This window comes from Pteropus vampyrus, unplaced genomic scaffold (assembly GCF_000151845.1).
Source record: "Pteropus vampyrus isolate Shadow unplaced genomic scaffold, Pvam_2.0 Scaffold109, whole genome shotgun sequence".
Classification (NCBI taxonomy): Eukaryota; Metazoa; Chordata; class Mammalia; order Chiroptera; family Pteropodidae; genus Pteropus; species Pteropus vampyrus.
The window spans coordinates 3,602,681-3,615,979 of NW_011888890.1; the positions used below are offsets into that span (position 1 = coordinate 3,602,681).

A 13,299-nucleotide genomic window follows, 5' to 3' on the forward strand; every position below is an offset into this window, starting at 1 on the left:
TAGCAAACTAATACCAAAATGAGAAACATCAGCAAAGGCTGGATATTTGGGTCTGAGGAATGAGATGATATCATTCTTCTCTTTTCTTCCTTGCACATAAAGCCCTAGCACTAGGCAGACATGCTCAGGACCCACCATCTGAGGCAACATACCATCAGTGACTTTCTAAATCCTACTGGGTTAGATCTAAGCTTGTACCTTTTAAAAAATTTAAGGCATTCCATAAGTTGACCCTATCCAATCTTCTTTCCGTCTGCTCTACAACTTTCCCCCATACTGTGTGCAACGCCACCTTTGCTCAAGTTCTGCTTCTCATTTGACATGTCATTCCCTCTTTGTTCTGTTCTTCACTCTGAATCCTTGACATTTAGCTCAGTGCCTTCCTCTTTCGTGAATCCTTTCTTTAAGTCTGTGGTTAAGAGGAAAGAGCCCTACTCTGCCAGTTACTAGCTGTTTTATTGCAGGCAAATGACTTAATCCTCTGAGCCTCAGTGTCTCCATTTATGGAATGAGTGTAATAATGGAACATACTTGAGGTGAGAATTCAAATAAGTTAACATAGATAAACAAAACATTGTCCAGTATACCAGAAGTGCTATCTAAGTAGTAACTATTAGCAGTAGTAGCAGTATGGCTCCCATTTATTTCCCGAATATTTATTGTATGTACCACATAATTTAACATGTACCCATGAACTCTTGTATTTTTATTTTTCTTTCAAGTAGATTATAGCCAATATGAGAGCAGGGATATTGTCATTCATTTTCCCCAAAGTACTGGCACATAATAGGGCTCACTGAATTCTTGAGGAATTGATTTTATATCTGCTTCAATAATGTGACTGGACACTGCTTAGATTGAAAACTCTGTGAAGACTAGCGCTGTGCACGTTCTTTAATGGGTCTCAAGAACGTACATAGTTCCTACATGGAACGTGGTAGTCACCAGGACTCATTCTGTGCAGAGCTTATTAGGATATCCTGTACACAAAAGTACTTAATAAATATTATTAGTAGTATTAATAGTAATAATGTTTGTTCTGGCCCTGTTGTGGAATCTGTTTTCCCTTTAGTCTTTTCATTTATTAATAGGGCACAACAAGATTATAGAAGAGGTGGAGTGGCCATCTGTTCTAGATCTAGTCTTGAATATGGAATTTTGCCCTGGGGTGAAATCAAGTGCTTTGAGCATCTGGGCTGGATATATGTGGCAGAGTTGAGGCTTTGAATTCTCCTAATAACTGAATAAAACACACAAGGGCAATTTCTAGAAGTATTTGCTCAGTTTGATTGAGCCCTGATATAGGCTTGTTAATGGGCTTGTATGTGAGTCATATGCCAAATTCCATCTTCTCAATGGTTTTTGTTAGCTGTGAAATAAATACCAGCCAAAGAACAACATTTAGCCTGAAGCTTAAATCATTTAATTATCAACATGTACTTGCTTTGGTGAGATTTAGTAAGATGTTTTGGGCATATAAATTTCTTGCTTCTTTAGTGATAACATTTATGGAGCATTATAATTTTATTTTTATATGTATAATTGTTAATATTTTGGCACTGATCTAGTCTCTTATGATTTTTTTTCTGTTCTTTTTCCCTCCAGTTTATTGAGAAATAATTGACATGTAACATTGTTTAAGGTATACAATGTGATGAATTGATACATGTATATATTATGAAATGTTTACCACAATAAGGTTAGTTAACATGTCTCACATAATTACCACTTTATTGTTCTTGTAGTTATGGTGAGGTCATTTAAATATACTCTCATAGCAGTTTTCAAATATACAATATAGTATTGTAAATTACCGTCACTATGCTATATGTTAGATGCCGAAAACATTGTCTTATAACTGGAAGTTTGTACCCGTTGACCAGCATCTCATTTTCCCCACCAGTGCCTGGTCCCTAGCAAATAACTGTTCTGCTCTCTGCTTCTATGAGTTCAGCTTTTTTAGATTCCACAAGTAATGAGATCATACAGTATTTGTCTTTCACTGTCTGCCGTATTTCACTTAGCATAATGCTTTCAAGGTCCATCTTTGTTGTCAAAAATGGAAGGATTGCCTTCTTTTTTTTATGGCTGAGTAATATTCTAGTGTGTGTGTGTGTGTGTGTGTGTGTGTGTGTGTGTGTGTGTGTATATTTACCAGATTTTCTTTATCCATTCATCCATCGATGGATACTTTAGGTTGTTTCTATGTCTTTGCTATTGTGAATAATAGTAGTGAACATGGGAGTGCAGATATCTCTTCGGAATCTTGATTTCATTTCATTTGGATATATACCCAGAAAGGGGATTGCTAGATCATATGGCAGTACTATTTATAATTTTTTGAAGGTTGTCTGTATTATTTTCTAGAGTGAATGCACCTATTTACTTTCCCACTAACGGTACACAGGAGTTTCCTCCATATCCTTGCCACCATTTGTTATCTCTTGTCTAACAGGTGTCAGGTGATTTCTCATTTTGGTTTTGATTTGGATTTTCCTGATGATTAGCTAGGTTGAGCACCTTTTTATGTACTTGTTGGCCATTTGTATGTTTTCTTTGGAAAAATGTCTATTCGGGACCTTTGCCCATTTTTAAATTGTATTGTTTGGGGTTTTGCTGTTGAGTAGTATGAGTTGTATGTAGTTCAAAATCAGGAAGTGCAATGTCTCTAGCTTTGTTCTTTTTCAAGATTACCTCGGCTATTCAAGGTCTTTTGTGGTTCTATTCAAATTTTAGGATTGTTTGTTCTATTTCTGTGAAAAATGACATTAGATTTTTGATAGGTTTTACACTGAATCTGTAGATGACTTTGAGTAGTATGGATATTTTAACAATATTAGTTCTTCTGTTCCACAAGTATGGGATATCTTTCCATGTATTTGTGTCTTCTTCAATTCTTTCATTAATGTCTTATCATGAGATCTAAGAACTTCCCGATCTTAGAGAGAAAGCTTTCACTTCCTCAGTTAAATTTAGTCTTAAGATTTTATTATTTTGGGAGCTATTATAAATGCAATTGCTTTCTTTCTTTATTTTTCAGATGTTTTGTTGTTAGTGTACAGAAACACGACTAATTTTTATATGTTGATTTTGTATCTTACAACTTTACTGAATTGTTGATTAGTTCTAACAAGGTTTGAGTGAAGTCTTTACAGTTTCCTATATATAAAATTATGTCATGAAAAAAGACAGTTTTAATTCTTCCTTTCTGATCTGGATACCTTTTATTTTTTTCTTGCGTAATTACTCGGGCTAGGATTTCTAGCACTATGCTGAATAGGAATAGTGAGAGTGGGCACCCTTGACTTATTCCAGATCTTAGAGGGAATGCTTTCAACTTTTACCATTGAGTATATTGTTAACAGTGGGCTTGTCATATATGGACTTTATTATGTTGAGGTATGTTCCTTCTATATCCATTTTGTTGATAATTTTTATCATGAAAGGATGTTGAATCCTGTTGATTGCTTTTTCTGCATCTATCAGGATAATCATGTGAATTTTATCCTTTATACCATTAATGCAGTATATCACATTGGTTGATTTGCATTTATTGACCCGTCCTCCAGGGGTAAATCCCACTGGATCATGATGTATGTTCCTTTTAGTGCAATGCTAATTTTAATTTGCTAGTATTTTGTTGAGAATTTTTACATCTATATTCATCAGGGATATTGGCCTATAGTTTTTATTTCCTGTAGTGTTCTTATCTGGCTTTGGTATCAGGATAATGCTGGCCTCATAGAATGAATTGAGCGGTGTTCTCTGTGCTTCAATGTTTTGGAAGCATTTGAGAAAGATTTATATTAATCTTTTTGATGCTTCTAATTAATCTAATTAATTCTTCTTTAAATGTTTGGTAGAATTCACCAGTGAAGCCATCACCTCCTAGGCTTTTCTTTGCTGGGAGGTTTTTGATTGCTGATTCAACCTCTGCAATCATTGGTCTGTTCAGATTTTCTTTTTCTTCTTAATTCGGTTTTTGTAGATTGTATGTTCTAAGAATTTATCCATTTCTTCTAGGTTGTCCAATTTGTTGATATATAATGAGCTTCTTAATTAGTGGATGGTAACCTCTTAAGATTCGTTGTATTTCTGTAGTTTTCTCTTTAATTTCTACTTTTCTTTATTTGAGTTCTCTTTTTTTTTCATAGTAAATCTAGCTAAAGTTTTATTTTGTTTATCTCTTCACAAAAAACAGCCCTTAGTTTCATTGATCTTTTCTATTTTCTTTTTTGAAAAAAAAAAATCTCTATTTCATTAATTTCCTCTCTAATCTTTGTTATTTCCTTCCTTTTACTAACTTCAGGCTCACATTGTTCTTTTTCTAGTTCCTTAAGGTGTAAAGTTATATTGTTTATGTTACATAGGCATTTTTTGCTTCCCATGGTGGTGGAGGCCAGTGATGGAACTTGGGCTGGGAGTATGGAGAGCACAGCTGGAGGGGTTAGCTGTAGGTGAGCCCAGTGGTACAGGCCAATGACAGGAGAAAGGGCCAGATCTTGGCCCACAAATAGCTGTGGGGGCCTTGGCTATAGGCATGTAGTCCCGTGGCTACCAAGTCTTACCACGGCACTTGCGTGTCATTGGAAACCAGTGACATGAGTCAGGCCAGTAGTATGTAGGTGCTGAAGGGGTTAGTTCCGAACACATGCACAATAATGAGGATTAACTGTAGGGTCTAGGCTGGCAATCTGCATTTGTGCAGCTACAGATTTTGAGTCCACTAGGGTTCAGAGAGCAGGAAAAGACTCAGGCATGCAAAATCTGCAGGGGGGTTATGGCAGTTACCCTGGCCATTGGTTTCTTCAGCGGCAGAAGGTGTTGGGGCCCTCCACAGAGCAGATCACTGAGAACCGTGGTGCTCCTGTTGCGTAGCTGATATTGGTAGCCCTTCTCCCTTGTTCCAAGCCATCTCTATAATGTCGTCTGGGTGGGGCAAAACAGAAGTGGGTCCTTCATGCAGTGCCCCAGAAGGCTAGAGAGCTTTTCTTGGTGAGGGGAAATCTCAAACTTGGGAGTTCTCTTTTGGCAATGAGCAGTGCTGGCTTGGGGGATGGGATGATGCATGCAAAATGAAGCTGTTCTTCCTTTCTTCTGTATGTGATTATTCTCAGGTTTTTCTGTTCCACATGTTGCTAAAGTTTCTTAAGTGGAACCTGAGCTCTACCAGAGATATGTTTGTTCGGGGGTAGCTAATTGTTGATCATTGTGGTGAGAAGGAAGCTGGGTCTCCTACTCCACCATTTTGGTGACATCACCTCTTAACTATGATTTTTAAGCAGTTTTATAATGCAATTCAATTTGAATGAACTCTTTCCATCTGTTATTATAAAAGGGTAAATGACAGCTGTTTTTAGAGAAAAGTTCTTAATAAAAATATATTACTTTAAGTGGGTGAACGTTAAGGTATGTAGATTATGTCTCAATAAAACTTTTAAAAAAATGGCAGACCAAAAGCAGAAGGAAAACTGGGTTCCCAACGTTATGAAGCTCTTATATAACCTTGGAATGCTTATTCTTGGACTTCTACAGAAAAATGAAATGAACTTCCAACTTTTTTGGCTACTTTTATATGTGGCCATTAAAACAACAATCAAACCTGTGTCTTATCTGATGTATGAGATAAAAGATACTTTCCAGAAACCTACAGTAAACATTTTTTGTGTGTAACATTAGAAGAATTTTCATCACACTCAGGAATGAGGCATAGATGCCTCTTTCCTTGCTACTATCAATACTTATTCTACAGGTTCTAGGAAGTGCAAATAAATGAGAAAAAAATACATAATTATAGGAATGTGTACAACCAGATTGTCAATGATATGTTTGTGTACCTAGAAAATCAAAGAGAATAAAATTATGAACTATTAAAACTAACCATATAATTCAGCAACAAGTTCAAAACAAGGTCAACATATAAAATAAAGTAGACTTTACAGGTAATAACATATATTAAAAGTCTATTTTAAAATTTCTATTTACAATAATAAAAAATATCTATTAAATACCTAGGAATAAATCTTTCAAGAAATGCAAAAGACCTATAAAGCAGATGATAAAACAATAAAAAGACATAAAACAGAGTTAAATAAGTGGGAAGATGTGCTCTTTTTCTGAATGAGATGAATCAATATTGTAAATGTGATGTCATTCCAAAATTAATCTAAATATCAGCACAGTCTCAGATATTGACAAACTGATTCCAAAAAAATTACTGAAAGAGAAGGAATGAAGATGGCTGAAGAAGAAGAATGGGTAGGGAGAAGAAGACTTTTCTTAACAGATATCAAAACAGGTTATAAAGCTGTAGAAAATAAAATAGCTTGATTAGTGCAGAAATATGTGCATAGAGCATTGGGACAGAATAGTTTTACCATTTTACAATCTCGCCAACAGTGTACAAGTGTTCCAATTTCTCCGTATTCTTGCCAACACTTGTTATTTTTCATTTTTTTGATAGTAGCTGTCCTAATGTGCATGAGGTGATATCTCATTGTTGTTTTGACTTACATTTCTCTGATAAAACATCATTCTTTATGTAGAAAGTCCTGAACATTTATAAACCAACTACTAGTATTAACAAGAGTATAACCATTTCATAGGATACAAGATCAAAGTACAAAATTTAAATGATTTTTATGTATTAGCGATAAACAATTAGAAAATTAAATTAAAATCTTTAACTGATGATAGCATCAAAAAAATAAAATTCTTAGAATAAATTCAAGAAAAGACATGTAAATGTTGGAAAGAATGTGGAGAATTGAGAATTTTCATCTATGGTTGGTGATGCAAGGTTTGGGGGGAAACTGTAGAAGTTTCTGATAAATAAAGCATTCTCCTACCATATAATTCAGCAATTCTACTTCTAGGTATTTACCCAAAGAGAAATGAAAACATGTGTATACACATACACACAAAATGTGTACAGGAATATTTATTGCCATTTTATTCACAGTAGTCAAGAACTGCAAATAGCTCACCTGTCCATCTTCAGGAAAATGGAGTAGCTACTCAGCCATAAAAAGAAATGTACTACTTATTAATATAACAATGCGGACGAATCTCAAATATATTGTAAAAGAATCCAGACACCAAATAGTAAATACTGTGTGATTCCATTTACATGAATTTATAGAATAGGCAAAACTGATCTATAGAGGAAAAAATATGAGAGAGTGGTTACCCTTTGGGGCTAGGATTGAGGACTGATTAGGAAGGGACACAGGTGAACTTTTTGGAGTGATGGAAATGTTTTTTACTTTGATCTGGGTGTGGGTACCCAGTGTTTTCATTTGTCAAAGCTCATAAAACTATATAATTGAGACTTACATATCTCACTGTATATAAATTTTATCTCAAAAAATAGTGAAGAGAACTGTAAATAAATATTTGTATTTAGTTAACGATGTGAATGCTGAAGTGTTTAGGAGGAACTATAAAGATATCTGCAACTTCCTTTGTAATATATCAACAAAGTAAGATGGCTTGATAAGTGATAAAGCAAGTTTAGCAAAAGTTAACTGTAGCATACAGGTAATAGATACATGGTTGTGCACTCTATACATTTCTTTAAACTTTCTGCATGTTTGGATTTTTCATATTAAATATTAGAGTAAAATGCGTTGAAGAATTTTGACTTGATTATGGAGGGGTAAAATCATTTCTCCCTTTCTCTCCCTTGGAATTATACAACAGATAAAGAGAATAAGAAACAAAAATTCAACTCCTTTTGACAGAAAATGTAGGTCATAGCTAAAACTATATTTTAAAATACATGGAAGAACAACCAAAAACAGATAAGACTAAAGATATGCAAAAGGAAGGAGAAATAAGACACCATGGAGAGAATCCTTAAGTGCTGCAGACCTCGGAAAGATTAAGCAAAAAATATGCTCTCCAAAGATGAAGGTCACATGAGGCACAAATCCTAAATCTCATGTTGGCAATAGTAGAATGGATCTGCTATGGTTAGTGATAGAAACTTACTAGAACTTGTTTGCTTTCAACAAGAAGATGCGTAGGGCCTAAGGAAGAATTACACAGACAGACATATCTGTAGGAGGCAGCTTTTTTCATAGTAGCCAAGAAAAGAGATTCCTTACATAGAAGTGTACATAGTATATTATTTCATTTATGTGACATTCCAGAACAAGCAAAATTAATCTAAGATGATATAAATCAGAACAATTGCTGTCTGTTTGTGGGAGGAATTGCCCAGGAAGGAGCATCAGGGAAATTTATGGAATATGAAGATTTTCTAAATCTTGAGCAGAGTGGTGGCTACATAGATGCATACAACTGTCAAAGCTCATTAAACTAAATACTTAAAATGTGTGCACTATTTTATTCTAATTATGCCTCAGTTTTAAAAATTGGGGAAAAAGATTTATGAAGCAAGTGACAGTCAACATATGTATAATTGCAATCTCCCAAGAAGAAAACTAAAATAATGGACAGAACAAATATTGAAGCTATAATCCAAAAATAATTTTCAGAAATAAGGAGACTTCTAAGAACATAACATAAATCATGGAAAATTGATCTAATATGTGATACCCTGGATATATTCTAGTAAAGTTTCTGGACAAAAAGAAAAGAGAACAGCTAAGTAAAAAGTTCAAGTTCATATATAAAGGGGGAAAAAAACAAAGATGAGACAACTCTGACAAGCTGTCTCAGCTCCAGAGCTCCTTATAATATGGCGTGAAGCCTCTGTTGAAACTACTGTGTGGTCCAACATTTCTGTCTGCCAATCCTGCTTCCCTGAATTTCTTATGTGTCGTTCCTGCATGCACTTCCCCACAAGCCTCCTGCACAGAAATCTTCATCTGAGTCTGTTTTCAGGTAATATAACCTGAGACACCACAAAGATAACCTCAATTAGTTCTGAGAAGTAGAACTAATATAGATAATATTCCCTGAGATTAATATAATGAAATTACAATTAATTGCAAAACCACTAAAAGGAGGTCAACTACCACCTAAATATTTTAAAGAAAAAAGGTCTTGGGTTAAGAAGAGAATGTGAACCAATTGCAGAAGATCCCTAAAAGAATATTGTAGAATTATCAAAATTCATAGAATACAGCTAAAGCAGTGCTAAAAAAAAATTATAGTCTTATGTACTTATATTAATAAGAAGAAATGAAAATAAACATTCAACTCAATAATTAAATAACTAGAATCTAAAGATTGAAATAAAATTAATGAATTAAAAATGTGGAATTAATAAATGAATGTAAGACTTGTTTTGCGGCGGGGGGGAAGGAAAAAGCTATGAAATAAATGAAATTTTAACTTACCTAATTAAGAAAAAGAGAAAGTAAAACTATACAAAATAACAAGTGATAAGTGACAATAACCAGAGACACAGAATAAAATAAAGTCATGGCAGACTTCTTAGCTCAACTCTCTGCAAATAAATTTGAAAGCCTGCATGAAGTGGATAATTTTCTAGGAAAATATAATGTATGAAAACTCCCTCTAGAACAAATAAAAAATTAAAACAAATTAAAAAGTACCTTCTTCTGAGATAAATACTAAGCCAAATTCAGATGACCACCACCACATCAGTAAAGAGCAGATAAGTTCAATCTCATTAAAACTACCATAAAACATGGAAAGAGAAAGATACCGTCCTAATTTTTGGAAGGATATATACAATTAAAACCAATCAATCTCATATTAGTAGAGAAATCTTAGGTAAAATATTAGCAAATAGATTTCAGCAGCAAAACAAAAAATAATATATCACAGCCAATGGTGTTTATTTCAGAAATGCAAGAATAATTTGATACTAAGAAAACTATTAATCCAATTAATAAATTTATAATGAAAAATAATATGCTAGTTTATATGGATGTTAAAATGGATTTAAGACAATTTGATATCCATTTTTATAAGAAATAAAAGTAAAATGATTAGGTAATTAACTATATTAAACTATATATTATATTAATATATGGCTGTTAGCTCAAAAGCTGGCGTAGTATTTCCTTGGAAGTAGGACTTTCACTAAAATCAAGAACAAATCAAATATGTCCATTAATGTTACTGCTTAATATTATTCAGGAAGAACTTAATAACAGATGCAATAGAAAGGAAAGAAATCAGAGGTATAAAATTTGGAAAATAGATAAAATTACGTCTTGGCAGATATGATTCGATTCCTAGAAACTGAAGAGGAATCAGCTGAAAAACTTCTATAACAAATAAGTAACTTCAGTAAGCTAAACATATATTTATAATCATCATATATGCAAACAGTGTTAGAATGTAATCAGTGTTATGTAATCAGTGTTAGAAGCAGCCTTCACCCCCCCAAAGTATAATGTCCAAGAATGTAAACTAGGTCCGTAAAGAGAAAACCTAAAAATGATCCTCAGAAACAAATAAAAACTTAAACAACTGGAAATACCATGATCTTTGATTAGGAAGACTGAACATCCTAGAATGTCAACATGATTCAAGTAAAATTTAACATGATTCAAATAAAATTACCATTGAGATTTTTTAGAGGGAAGAAATCTAGAAAAGCTGAACATGAATTTCATATGGAAAAGCAAACAAGCAAAAATTACCAAGAAAAATCTGAAAGAAGGGTAAATAAGAGGGAGCTAGCTCTACCAGATGTTAACATTTATTATAAATCCTCATTAGTTAAAATATATTATAAAGTTTCACTAATAAAAAAAGATGGACTACAATAGAAAGTCCAGAAACTAACATAAACACATGTGAGATTAGTGAGGGAAAGATGGACTTTTTAATAGAGGTCAACCGAGTATGATTTTATGTAATAATTTTCTAAATGATTACAACTAGATAAAAATATTAAAGCTGAAAAATAAAAACTTAAAAGCAGAACAAAATCACGGTTAGGAAATGTGTTTACATATATGTCAATGCTTTTTAAAAATATCACACTAAATTAGAAGAGAAAAAATACATTGATTACATAAAAAATTAAAAATATTTTTTTCTTGGCATAAAACACTATAATTACTGTCAAAAGAAAAATACAAAGTTAAAAAAATTAGATATATACAACAGGCATATATATTTATATATACATATATAATTTCCCTAATATATGAGGAATTTCTATAAATCAATGAGAAAAATAGAAAAAGTGACAGAAGAAATTTAACTATCTCTTAAGACTTTTTAATAAGAGAAATGAACCTTAAAAATACAGTGAAAAATCAAACTATACTGAGATACTAGATTGGTGTTTTGCTAGTGGTATGGAGAAAGAAGTACTTTCATATATTCTTTGTGAAGGTATAACATGGTGTTATCTTGGAGAGGTGGGGAATTAAGTAACAGCTTTCAAAATTATAGTTATACATACCTTTTGGTCCAGCAATTTCACTTCTAGGGATATATCCTAGAAATGCAAAATGTACGTATGAGCATTATTTATTGCAACATTGCTTGAACTTGCAAAGACTGAAAACATCCCAAACATCTAGCTACTCTGCTTTCAGCTGACAAAGGTAGGCAGGAATCTGTCCACCCAGACTAAGTCTTTTTCTTATGTGCACATAGGTATGCCATGGGCTAGCATTTAATAATTTCTCAAAGGTAAAATTTAAAGGCTTTTGTGAAGCAATCCTAGATTTTTATGATTTTTTTTTCCAATTCTGTACTGTTGTGTTGTCCACATGTAATTTAATTGCACTTTGCCCAACTTGTCTTTACCGAGTCCTTCCAAAGCATTTCTAATCCAGTTTTAATAAACTAGAAACAACTCTTTCTGCAGTCACATTTCATCAGTTTATATAATAATTAAATAAATTACGTAACTAGTAGTGAAAACTAATATACCCACATTTAGAAATAAATGGAACTAACTTTTGCATCACCTCAAATGATGGGAGTATTTGAGTTCTGGCATGATGAAAAGTAGCCTGCCTGCTGCAAGCATTCACCAACCATTATATCATCTGGTGAGTCTGAAAGAAGGATTAGTGAGCTTTAGTTAACCGAGCAAGTTGGATATGTGGTCATTTAAAAGAGCTTTTACTGCATACTGAAAATAAATAAAGAGCAATCTATTATCTTCCAAAATAAATAAAATGAGTAATCCTAATTAAAAAAAAAAGTGTTAGTATGTTCACATTTTTCTGTTATGAGTGCTTTATCTTCATTTATTAATTCCATATGAGCCCACATTCTTTCCAATATGTTACAGGCTTTGGTCAAAGAGTTACAGATTGACGTCCATGTGATAAGGCGACAAATCAGAGAGTTTAAAAAAATGCAGAGAAGTAAAGACGCTTGTAAAACCTCAGCCCATAAAGCCCAGACATTGGCAGCTTCTATCCTGAACATTTCACGGTCAGATCTAGAGGAAATATTGGACACAGAAGATGAAATGGTAAGATCATTTAAATATTTATTAATAAAGGGCTTTTTACACATTGAATTTAAGTATATGTCTTTTTTTGTTTTAGAACTCTTAAAATTTCATCTTTAAGATAATATTAATGAAGGTAAGATTATTAATGTGCCAATGAAAGATACATCAAGAGTATTAACCAACTCAAAAAACCTTTAGAAAAATTTAACTGTGGAATATAGAAATAAGCCAGTCCACATAACCTTTAGAACTGCTTGTTTGTTGTTCATGTCGGTTACCCTTTCCTGTCTTTGCCATTTTCTTTAATCACATATCTTGTAAGCTAGTATTTTTAATTAAACCAGTTTGAATGAATTTAGTTAAACTGAGTCACCGTTGATTTGAGGATTTTTCCTCCTATGTGAGATTTTAAGAAGTAGTAAATATATTGGCTTTCCTAGCTAAATTCAAAATTGTCGATCGAGTTAAACAAAAATATATTTATTGCTTTAAATTGGGTAAAATGCTCCTGTCTGAGTGAATTTATGTGCATACAGGTATAAGTCATTTTGCATTTTTGATGTAGTTATTACCTCATAAAGAGCAGGATCTCACTTTGTACAGTCTTCTGTGAAACCTGTGGAGGATATTTAATCCTGTTCTACTGTTGTCTCTGAACTTTAATACATGAATATTCCATTTTTTTAATTGTATTAAAGAGATGATGGTACTGGTAGCATTCCAATAAAAAATTGTTCAATGAAAGAAATGATAAACTTAAATGTTGGTATGAGAATATCCTCCAGTCCTCCATCAGCATCTCAAAGTACTTCTGAAGTAGAGAACATCTACAACTTGCAAAGGTTTTTAAACTGCCAAGAATTCTTAGAAAAGAGTTCAAAAGAATCCTGCAGAGATTATTTTCATCCTGTGGGCGAATAGAATGGTGA

At 33.0% G+C, this 13,299-nt stretch overlaps 1 protein-coding gene across 5 annotated transcripts in view; it reads left to right on the plus strand.

Moving 5' to 3' along the window:
• CNTLN (centlein) overlaps positions 1–13,299 on the plus strand; it is a 269,734-nt gene that overhangs the window by 237,464 nt on the left and 18,971 nt on the right. For all 5 annotated transcript variants that reach the window (XM_023533714.1, XM_011365337.2, XM_023533712.1 and 2 more), the window contains exon 24: positions 12,203–12,388. In XM_023533714.1, coding sequence (XP_023389482.1) covers positions 12,203–12,388 — 186 coding nt within the window. The remainder of the gene's footprint in view (positions 1–12,202; positions 12,389–13,299) is intronic.